Below are 12,400 nucleotides of genomic sequence, written 5' to 3'. Positions count from 1 at the left end.
CTTTCTTTCTTTCTTTCTTTTCTTTCTTTCTTTCTTTTTTCTTTTGGTCTGTCTGTCTGTCTTTCTTTCCTTCTTTCTTTCTTTCTTTTGAAATGTTTAGCTTGTAGTTTCAGGTGCAAACATTGTTACTAAATCTTCCAAATCTGTTTACATTTGGCAGATTGGGTTTAATTGAAATGAACTCTGTTGTTGTGGATCATCTAAATAAATGTCTGTGCTGCCATCGAAATATAATGGTTGGCACCAAACAAGAAAACTTGCTGAAAAGAGTCTGTCCACTTCCAAACAAACACTGACGAAGTTTGGCAGAAATGTGTTTACATGCATGTGTTTTAAGGAGCCAATGATCAGCCTTAGTTTGGTGTGTTCCACATGTCGCCTCTCATCAGGTAAACATCGGAACTTGTTAGCCCGATTCAGCATGTCAAATCTGTATCAGACCGTCAGCTTAATGCTGTGTTCACACAACATGCAGTATGCGCAAATGAATCACGCTATTTGTGCCTAAATAGACACGTGAACATTTAGAGTTTACTCACTTCATTCTCATGTCAAATTCGTTTCATTCATGTGTCAAATTCACTTCATAATAGACATAGATTCGCGTCATGGACGGGGCTTCTGTCTGCCTGGTGACTCTAGCATCGTTGCTGAATGGCTATCACTGATTTTATTGAGAAAATAGCTGTGCTTTATATGCTTTAGAAAGGCTGAAAAACATTGTAGATTCATTCAGCACCCTGTCTGAGTCCATTAGATCCTTTCAGAGGTGCACCCAGCTTTTTGAGTTCATCAACTCCTCCAGAAACTATACCTGGATGATGAAGGCTTTTAGCAGTGCTCCCGACTGAGCCCAGTTCTGTTTGATGAACTGTTGTTCTGTGTTGGCAGTAATATTTCCCTCGGGACACCAACAGTCACTACGTCATAATCAGGCCCCTACAAGAGCAGGCTCCTAATTGGTTAACGGCGTGCCAATGTCTGTTGAAGTTTGATTTTCCAACTCTAGTAATCCGCATGAAACAATCATGCAAAATCCTCAACTCATGGCAATTCATTTGCCCTGCGTCATTTGCATTAATCGCGTCTTTGCATTGACTTAACATGTGAAACATTCGCGATTGATGCTTACTTCGAGTCTGGTGTGAACGCAACGACTCAGAGCGGGAGTGTGCATTGTGAAGTGACGTAGCAAGTAAACAATTCAAGTCAGAAAAGGAAAGCAAAGAGGGCGGCTGTGTGCGCATTGGAAGTTTGGAAGGTTTTTCTTTGTTGAACGAGAAAACTGACTTCTGCCTCCCTGGATCAGAAAGAAACGTTCTTTTGTTTCAGCTGACTTTCATCCGTTTGGTGTGTTTACGTACAGTGTCAACAGTTGAGTTTCATTGGTGCTAGTTATTTGCCGTCAGCATGAAGTGTCCCAGCCCTTACACTTTGAGCCACCTTTGAATCTGGTTTAAATATACAGCATGTATTGCAGATCAACCAACTTCTTTTGGACACTGAAATGCATACAACACATTTCTGACATCATGTAGCTTTTAGTCCAGAAATTGCCACAAAATACCAAAAATGTGTTCACAATTGGCAGGCTTGATTAAATTAATGTAACTCTGTTGCAACTGTTCGTGCTGTTCATTTAAATATGAGTGAACTGCTGTAAACCTAAGTCCACTTTCAAACAAACTAAAGTATTGTACAGCTTTACTGAAATATGAGTGCAGCAAGTGTTAAGCGTGGTTTCACATTTGGTTCGATTGCCTGGTTTATATTGTGTATAAACCACAGTACGTTTGCAGCATAGTGGAAGATATTGCTAGATAACAACAGCGCTGGAGAAATGGCTGGATACTATCTTGCATGCCTCAAGTTTGAGTGTTGGAATAGTTCAAGTGATCCTGCCACTCTCTATGAAATAAAAAAGTTCACAAAGTTAAACCAAAACGGACAACTGGAGACCCAAATATGTTTGAAGGCTGGTCTTGTGTTTTGAGGGCGATGCAGGTCAGTAGAACTGATGGAGTTTTCTGCCTCCGCTTTCAGCAGTGCCAAGTCTGTGCTCCCCCACAGAAACAAGAGCTATTTATAACTGTTTCCCCCACCCTTCTCAATGCCTGTTCCGGTTGGAACGTGAGGGAATAGCGCCGTTTAAACTGGCATGCTTTTGATGCCACCAGATAGTCGCTGCGTGTTGTGTGGTTCAAAGCGTTGGAAGTGACTGTGTTTGGTGTGAAATGTGATGTTGGGAAGACTGGGGATAGTTGTGACACTTTTTACTAGAATCACATAACCTGTCAGTACTACTCACTGCGCAATATCTGCTTTGTGCCCTCACCCAAAATGAGCATACATATGGCACGTTTAATGCAGTGTTGATCACACCTTCAAATAACCGTCCATGCAAATGTGTTTTGCATTTGTTAGGCTCTAAGTAGACCAATGCCTCTGTATGGTACAGATCTGTACACTACAATATGATTTGGTGCAGCCCACCTTGATCAGGATTTCGATTCCACTGCCGATTGTCCCCTTTCTTGGAAGGCATGCTGTAAGTCCAAAAGTTGTTGTCGTCGTAATTTTTTGTTAGAAGAAGTAAGCCATAGGGGTCATTTACAAATTGCGTCAAAATTGCGTCAAATTGTGTTAGCCCATACAGTGCTTCTCACAATTTCCACACATATAGACTTAACATGGGAACGGCCTCTAAAACAACAATGGAGGACAATTCTGCTGATTCTGTTTTTGCTTCTTGGCATGTAGCTGTTTATTTGAGTATGAATCATTGCTGTGTGCTGTCATTGTATTATTGTGATATTATGTTTCGGCTGTCTATTTTCTTGTGTTGTCGCTTCCCTGGATTGCAGCTTATGCAAGGGCTGATTCTCTGTAAACCAGTCAGCGTACAGTAGATATAGTTGGTAACTTCACCCTTTAGAATTGTACTCTTGGGCTAGTAACTTTTACGAAAGGGTTTCAAACAAGTGGTGTGGTATTTTTCGTTATTTTTGTGTTTCTGACAGTGGAAAATTAAATAACTGCGCTCCGTTCCGTTTTGTGAAAGGGAGTCATAAAATAGTGGCTAGATAATGTGAATATTGCCAGTGAATATGTCAAATCAGAATGATGAAAGGGAGTAAAGCGGTTTGCTTGTGGCATATCAACATCTTCTGCAATTTGAAGTCCTTAGTTTGGTTTTTCAAAAACAAATTGTGTTTTTACTCATTTTTACTCAGAACTGTTTGTCATAGCTGTGGATTAAAGGTAATTAAGTTGTAAATATTGTTAATTTTCAGATTATTTCAATTGATAAATTGATTGTCAGGAGCCACATACATTAATTTTGTTAGCCCAGTTTTCTCTCAAAGCCCTGGTAGCCATTGGTTTACCTTTTATGGGTAGCCAAGGACCGCATTTTCAGACAAAATCCTTCTCTAAGGTTAAACTGAAAAAGAAAAAAAGTCATCTACTGTAAATTTTCCTGAGTCTGAGTTGAAATAGATTGACATCTGAATTATTAACCCTTTATGTTTCATTAGCTAGAGTACTGTTGGGCTAAGAACTCTTACAAATGGGTCGCAAAAAAGTGTTATGCTATTGTTCATTATTTTGGGGTTTCTGACAGTGGAAACCTAATTAACTGCGTTCCGTTCCACTTCATGGAAGTGAATCATAAAACAGTGGCTAGATAATGTGAATATTACCAATAAATATATCAAATCAGAATAATGAAAGGGAGTAAAGAGGTTTGCTTGTGTAATGTCAACATATCTGCAATTTGAAGCCTTTAGTTTGTATTGTTTAGCATTTAATCCAAGACTGTTTGTCATAGCTGTGGAAAAACTGTAATAATGTTGTAAATATTTTTCCTTTTATGATCATTTCCCTTGATAAAACCTTAATGTATTGTCAGGAGCCACAGATATTAATTTCATTACCCCAGTTTACTCTCAAAGTCCTGGTAGCTATTGGTTTACCTTTTATGGGTAGCCAAGGACCGCATTTTCAGCGAAATTCTTCTTTAAAGTTAAACTGAAAAAAGACTGAAAATCTTGCTGGGTCTGAGTTGGAATGAATTGACATTTGAACTATTAACCCTTTATGTTTCATTAGATGTTCATATGTGCAAAAGTTTAACTTTCTGTGCATGTCGACTAACCCTAGTGTCCCCTTACTTGCGGCCGTTTGTGTTCGTTTTTTTAAGGGGGTGTAATGTCTGCGAGGCTATTTGCATGACTTTGTGTGTGTGTGTGTGTACGTCCCGCAGCATGTTAATGCCAGATGCCTGGTCATCAGATTGAGCTGCTAGCAGAATAAGAGAAGAGCAGATAATCTAGGCTGAGCTGCGACGGCATCCGCAGAGTCACGCATATATATATATACGCTGCTTCTGGGCAGCCTTACAGTCTCTTAACCTCCTGTCTGGTTCAGAGCTCGGAGAGTTTAAAAATTGACATTGGTTCCTGCTGGATTTCAGGGGTAGACGTGGACCCGTGCCGAGAGAGAGAGAGAGAGAGAGAGAGTGAGAGAGAGAAAGAGAGGCGAGTTTAATTGCTCCATCTGCAAGAGGGCTGCAGAACTTGGCCCTGCCTGGGCCGATCCAGATGTTTTCCGGCAAGAAACATCTGAAAATGTTTAATTTCTTTCCCATAGGAGTGAAAAGTCTGTTACATGTTGGATATTTACAGTGGCAACTGCCCTGTTCCATCCATCAAGGCCGGCAGTCTCAGCGCTGCAGATTTACAGCTTTTATTTGATGTTCCGCTGCTGGAAGACCAAACACACAACACTTGTGAACATGTAAACAGCGCAGGAGTTCAACGTTTGCTTAATGGATAAAAGCGATGCTGTTGATTCAGACCACATTGTTTTTTTGGGTGCGTGTGGTACTGCCGTTTCAACGAGGTTCAGGAACAGTAGCTCTTGAAGGCTTTGAGCTCTAGTAGAACATTGGAGGATCTGATGCTGCGTTCGCGACATGTTAGAACTGCCATAATTACAAGTTCCTGACTTGTAAAAACCACTCGCGTCTTCGTCAAACTTTTAATTATAACTTGGAAACTTTTGAATTTTATAAACTTTCGCACATGACTATTTTGACGTCATGGAAAAAAAATAAAATAACTGTGAACGGGTCTAACGGTAAACAACACTTTCAGGGTTCAAGCTGGGTTGTTGTAGATTATTTAAAATATGACACTATTAATGTATGCAGGCAACAAAAGTTTTTTTTTTTTAATTTTGCTATCGATTAAACAGTCATTTTTAAAAGGTTGAATTTTTTTATCGGGTATTTATTTTATTCAAATAAATTTTCCATTAATTAATAAATAATTTCAGCTAGCACAGCGGTGTCCAAACTTGGCTATGGAGGGCCGGTGTTATGCAGATTTTAGCTCCAACTTGCCTCGACACACCTGCTTGGATGTTTCTAGAAAGCCTTGTGAGAGCTTGATTAGCTAGCCCAGGTCTGTCTGATTGGGGTTGGAACTAAACTTTGCAGGACACCGGCCCTCCAGGGCCGAGTGTGGACACCCCTGAGCTAGCAGAATGATTTTTTGTGACGTGTTATTTTGATACATATTTTGAGAAAATGCTTTGAATTTTTGAAGAACTCAATAAAATACTCTGGGCAAATTGACTTCCCTTTTGTTATGTTAGCGATAAAAACATCTACTGAATTAAACTGCTGTAAAAATGCATCGGATTAATATATTTTTTAATAATAATCTTAATAACCACATTTTTTTATTACAAAAACCATGCCACCACATAATCATGTATTTTTGATTGTTGTTGGTTTTCCCTGTTGGGAAGAGGTAAAATTTTGTCATTTTTACAGCTGATCATGTGTTGGCACCATTAACCCTTTAGATACACCTGTGCATAAAAAGCCTAGTCTCTGTGTTTATATGGAGTATAACAGCAAATTAGTGTGTGTGTGTCTGTGAGAGTGTGACACTTTATGCACTATCTTGATGTGCAAAATATGCATCTCAGCTCTCAGAAGTAAACAAAAACAAAGTCTGTGTATTTATGCACCAACAAATGTGGTTATAATGGAAGTCAATGGAGCAAAAACAGCCACCATCAGTAAATTACTGAGAAAAAAATGAAAATCTAACAATGCATTTATCCCAATGTTGTTATTAATTGTTCACATGTCCAAGACTGTGATAAAAAGTAATTGTATGTGTTTTTTTTTTCACCAAATCAGTGACATCATTTGTGAACTTGGCCATTAAACAGTTAAAATCCTGTAATTAAAAAAAAAAACATTTACTAGTTTTTAATATTTGTCTGATGCATTTTTACAGCAGTTTAATTCAGCGGATGTTTTCATTCCTAGCAACAAAGGGTAGTCAATTTGAACAGTGTCCAGGGCTAACTGAAAGGAAAACAAGATTTCTTTTTGTCAACTTGCTGAAGTAATTTTTTATTTTTTAATAATTTCATTTTATTTTATTTTTTTTGTGTCAGAAAAATGAAACAATTAAGAAATAAGTTCAGCTGAAATAACGTTTATTTAGCTTTTATTTGTTTTTCAGTTAATATAACAATGGCTTAAATTGTCTGTAGTGTACGTGTGTGAATGCAAGAGTGTATGGGTGTTTCCCAGGGTTGGGTTGTGGCTGGAAGGGCATCTGCTGCTTAAATCATATGCTGGATAAGTTGGCTGTCCATTCCGCTGCGGCGACCCCTTGTTAAGAAAGGGACTAAGCAGAAAAGAAGATGAATGAATGAATGAATGACAATAATTTTAGCTTTAGTTATTAAACTTGATTTGGTTGAAATATTACTTGATTGATTTATATAGTTCTTGTATCATCAGACTGTGAGATATTCTCCAATCTTAGGAAATCATCACCAATATTAAGTGCTGGAATTCAGATAAACCAGACTCTGTCTCGGAATTTTCCAGTGCTTTACTCCAGCTGTGAATGTAGAACTCGGGTTAAGCAAGGTGAAGATTTAGCTCAGTTTTTAGCAGCTCCTAAATTACTGTATACAGGCCATACTGATTTGGGTCCTTGTATCCTGTCAGGTTTGACCCACTTTATTAGATTTGGCCCAGTTGGGATGGGCTGCATGCTGGTTCTGCAGCAAACCGTCATCAGCAGAGGTGCATTGTGGGAAAGTGCTGCCATGGCATTTTTTCATTTCTATACTTTGTTCAAGACCATCACTTTGACTCCCTCACATTTTGAAGGCATTGATTAATGCTCGTCTCAGCGGCTTGAGAAATGGTTTAATACTATTTCCTCCATGCACTTGTACCAGTTTAAAGATTGATTTTAGTGATTTACCTTTAGTTCTTACATAAAAGATAATGTCAAATTTGGATGTCTATTTATTGGTTACCACAATTCATCTTATTGACATCAATGCAACCCTGCATGACAATGTTTTGATAATAATATTAGTCTAATTAAAATAATGTTTTAAACACCATAAAATGTTGTATTATACCAAAACTTTTAGCCTCGCAGTGGTTTGCCATCAAATACATTGAAATCAATTGCCAAATAATGTTTATGTTGACAAGATATGGGTTTAAACAGGATAGTTTTTGGTCGAATAGTAACAGAAGGCTGTTGGATGATGTATCGTAATCTGCCCAGAATCAGCACAGCTGTGTGTGTATTCAGATTAAGAGAGATCAGTGTCCTTATTAGAGCTGTATAAACTGAAGAGCATATATTGCTACCTTTCCCTCTTCTCTTCCATGCTCTCGCTCTGTCTTTCTCTCGTGTTGTACTGTATGTTATGGCATTGGGTTTGCAGTACCAGCTGTCACATATTGGCACCAAGGGGTCGATAAGGTCATCCGAGTGTGAGACCATTCGAAACTAATAAAAATCTTTCTGGTTAATCCAATGATGTAGAGCTGAGCGATATGTCAAATAATTAATAATGAATTATTTTCTTTGTTGGATATCCATATATATTTTGATATAAGTTTTTAATGCTTCCACTTTTAAAAGAGTATCCCAACCATGACTGAAGGTGCATACTGCTGGTGGGAAAGTGAACTGTTGGCGGGAAAGTGAAACGATAATTTTCAGCGGCCGAAAATTTGGTGAATCTCTAATATCAACCCAATTATAGATTCCTGCATATTACTGATGTGTGATTGGCTCTTAGAATCAATATTGAGTTAAAATTTCCCAAGCTTATTATCATTATCGACATAAATTTTATCGCTATTTGATATGATATCGTTTATCAGCCCAGCCCTACAGTGACGTCTTTATAAATATAGGTTATCGCTTGTCGATATTTGTTTTCATTTGAGTTATGCAAAAATATGTATCATGATGCATTTTTCCACTCATGTCAATAATTTATTAAAATTAATTTAATTTAATATATTACTTTATTATAATATTTAATTTAATATCTTGCTGTTTGAGTTGCAAAATGATTACAGGTCAAACACCTCCATTGTTTTCCTAAACGTCATCATTTCTTGAATAGAAACAAGTTTTGTTAGTAGTGTTTTTTTTTTTTTTTCATGTCCAAGAGCAAATCTCTTCACAGATCTAATATACTAATTGATATAGATGTGCAATTTAAATATTATTAATTATAGAGGGAGAAAATAAATGTACTTTTTTACTTTCTTCCTCTTTTAGTAATTATTTAATTATATTATATTATATAATTTATTATTTAAGTTATTATTTAATATTAGTACTTACGGCTCTCTTGCACGGTACAAGCAAATGAAATGAATGGGTTTCATAGCACTTTCCGTGTCCGCTGTGAAAGCTGCTTTGATGCATAGTCTGTTTTCAGCTCATATTTTCAATTGTTTTTCACTGAATCTTTTTACATAGCTAATATACTAATAGATATAGGTATGTAATTTATTATTTTTAATTATAGAGGGAGAAAATAAACATATTTATTCATTTACTTTCCCTATAATTAATGATTGTTAGATGTAAGTGCACCTACACTTTTTCTGCGCAGCACAAGCAAATTAAATGAATGGGTTTCATAGCACAACACTTTCCGCATCCGTTGTGAAAGCTGCTTCAACACACAGCATGTTTTCGGCACATATTTTCAGTCCTTTTTCACTAAATCGCTTTCCAGATCTAATATACTAATAGATATGAGTTTGCAATTTATTATTAATAATTTTAGAGGGAGAAAATAAATGTATTTATTTATCTGCTTTCTTCCACTATCACTAATTATTGTAAGCTGTAAGTGTACCTACTCAGCTCTAGTTCAACACAAGCAAATTTAATGAATGGGTTTCATAGCACAACACTTTCCGCGTCAGCTTTGAAAGCTGCTTTGATGCATAACCTGTTTTCGGCTCATATTTTCAGTTGTTTTTCACTAAATTGCTTCACAGATCTAATATACGAATAGATATAAATGTGCAATTTATTGTTATTAATTATATAGAGATATAAAATAAGAATATTTATTTGTTTACTTCCTCTATAATTAATTATTGTAACCTGTAAGTGTACCTACACTTCTGCGCAGCACAAGTAAATGAAATGAATGGGTTTTATAGCACAACACTTTGCGCGTCCACTGTGAAAGCTGCTTTGATGCGTAGCCAGTTTTCTGCTCATGTTTTCACATGTTTTTCACTTTTCCGCCAATAATGGCAACTGAAAACCTACTGCATCCCTAGAAGAAATTGCACATTTATCAATATATTAAGCGATTTGCTCTTGGACATGAAGTAAACACTTTACTAACACAACTCAATTGTTTCAATAAAAAAAAAAAAAACAATGATCTTTACATTCCTGAAAGAAAATCTAAACTCAAACCTAAAGATTTATCACTGAAGGAAGTGTAAAACGCATATTTTTGTTGAGCTTCATTACTTTCCATTGACATCATTGCATCTTTAGGCAAAGTGACTATTAGATTAAGTTAGTGGGCGGCACCTCAGCGACTGTAGCCACCGTTCTGAAAATCATCTATCTTCAGGAACTGATGAAGGCCTCTCCTTGCAGTGGGAGCCGTAACCCAGATACAGTATGTAATTTGCCCATACGTACGTGTCTGCGGCGCTCTATATTAAGGCCAAAAGTTCTTCTCATTATCAGAGTCCCTCATTACCTGTTTCTGTCATCTCATGCTCGCAGGGATTTGGATTTATACCTGATAATTACCTTCTATATAAAGCGAACCAGAAACGGCCCGAGCGTATACACCTGAAGCATGCCCCCAAAATGCCTCGACCCAGCGCTGGGGAAAAATATTGCACGCGTCAAAACATGAATGAATGCAAAGGGTCGCGGTTATGTACACTTAGGCATTTTATTTAGGTCGAATTGGTGGTAAGCGATGCATATAATGCGGTGCGTGTGAGTTCGAAAATCTCCTTTTCCAGGCTGTTTTCCATATGGCCATCCTTAATGGGCTCGTCATCTCTGCTAATGTATGCAAATTTCAACCTGGTTGCTAATGCAATTACTGAGCCTGCAGTTCCAAATGCGTGCAATTCAGTTATTGTGTGTTTTTTTCCCTCATTGTTTCAGATCGACGCCTTGAGTAAAAGAAGTAAAGAATCAGAGGCTGCTTTCCTCAGCGTGTACAAGAGATTAATCGATGTCCCAGGTATGTTTCTGCTCACACACACACACACACACACACACACACACACACACACACACACACACTCACTGCTGTAGTGTTTCACTGAGGCGAGAATACTGTAAACACATCAGTCATATTTATGAGACCTCCGTCTCTAGTGTCTAAAACACACACACACATATGCACGCGCAGGCCATCTTAATGACTTCTACGGCTTTAGAGACCCGCTCCGTTCCAAACCCCCCACACACGGAGAAACTTGGATTCTAATAAAATCCGCATTCACTGGCCCACAAACACCTTTTAATCTTCTGAATTGGCTCTCTAACGGTGAGATAATGGCCCCCTGATCCTCGGTTTTTATATGGTAATGTTCTGATGCGCTGATCTATAATAAGTTAATGGTGCCGCAAAGGTTCATGTGACATCTCGAAGCATCTTTAGCTCGGCCGCTCGATAGAGTTGTGCTCTAGAAAGAACAAACTTCACCTAGAGAGAGAGGCTGGGTAATGGATCAAGCTCCTGTTAGGCAAAACTGTGGACTGCAGAGAGAATGAGAGAGAGAGAAAACTTCTGGCGGAACTGAGTTAGCATTAGCTCAACTTGGGAAAACTTCAGACCACTTACAGTACACGCATGCTGCGTCCTTCTCATGATACGCCCTAAAAGTCTGTACAGTTTAGTGTGCAGCAGACTAGTAGACAAGTTTTGGTTTGCACTGCTTCGTTATAATTGCGTCTTTAATAAGACGTAATCATGTCAATCCTCTTGTCAGTTTGCGCCCTCCGTATTTCATTTTGTTTTATTCTGTACTGTTATGCAAAGACTAGCGATTCGTTTAAAGAAGTCTCTTGTAGCCAAGATATAACTGCTAGGTTACTTCTAAGGCTAGCATTTTTTATTTAATTTTACGTCATAACAATAAGTCTGAAATGTCTGTCTGTATTGTTCAAGCATTTGTATATCATTCAGGTTTAAGCTGTAAATGTTTTCACCAGGAGCATAATGAGCTTAGTAATTTTAAATATGCCTAATTAATGGATTATGATATATAAAAAAATTGACTTAACTGTCAGCTCACATTTAGACTTGACACTTTTGATTATACAGTATAGTGATATGTTCAGGTTTAGAAAACTTCAAACTTTATATAACAAATTATTTACTTATTTATTTATGTACTTGTTTACTTGATTTATATTTTGCCTTAATTGAGGATATTATTTTTTTCTTTTTTGTTTTGTTTATTATTTATTTTATTTGTATTTATTTTTATTTATTTATTCATTTTTTATTTATTTATTTATTCACTTTATATATATATTTTTTTATTTGAGTATATTATTTGTTTATTTACTTACTAATTTATTATTTATTTATTTGCCTGTTTTTATTTAATATTATATTTATTTTATATTATTTACTTTTATTATTATTTATTTACTTAGTTGCTTTATTTAAAAATCTGTTCAGTTATTTATTCTGTATTCATTATTTATTTATTTTATTTATTTATCTATTTTATGTATTTAATTGTATTTTCTTATTTGAGTATATAGTTTACTTTATTATTATTTGTTTATTTTTTATTTTTTTAGATTTTTGCCTTAATTCAGTGTATTAATTCTTTATTTACTTTATTTTTATTTTTTCATTATTTGAGTATATTCTTTGTTTGTTTATTTATTTATTCATTTTTTCTTCCTTGATTTATTGTTTTTCTTTTTTTTCTTTTTAATCTAGCCTCCATTTGGATAAATTAAAATATATGTTAGTAATCAATCCAGAAATCATGGACCGCATTGAGGACGGATAGTTTGTGATT

General features: G+C 36.4%; 1 protein-coding gene across 11 annotated transcripts in view; it reads left to right on the top strand.

Annotated features, from left to right (window-relative positions):
* Nucleotides 1–12,400, top strand: part of cux1a (cut-like homeobox 1a) — a 254,392-nt gene that overhangs the window by 117,463 nt on the left and 124,529 nt on the right. For all 11 annotated transcript variants that reach the window (XR_012386449.1, XM_021479404.3, XM_021479403.3 and 8 more), the window contains exon 4: nt 10,518–10,596. Coding sequence is in view for 10 of the 11 variants with exons in the window: in XM_021479404.3 (XP_021335079.2) it covers nt 10,518–10,596 (79 nt within the window). In the remaining variant the exon portion in view is untranslated. The remainder of the gene's footprint in view (nt 1–10,517; nt 10,597–12,400) is intronic.

This window comes from Danio rerio, chromosome 10, assembly GCF_049306965.1.
Source record: "Danio rerio strain Tuebingen ecotype United States chromosome 10, GRCz12tu, whole genome shotgun sequence".
NCBI lineage: Eukaryota > Metazoa > Chordata > Actinopteri > Cypriniformes > Danionidae > Danio > Danio rerio.
Note: the sequence above shows the minus strand (reverse complement) of the source record. Positions and strands in the feature narration are given on the sequence as shown.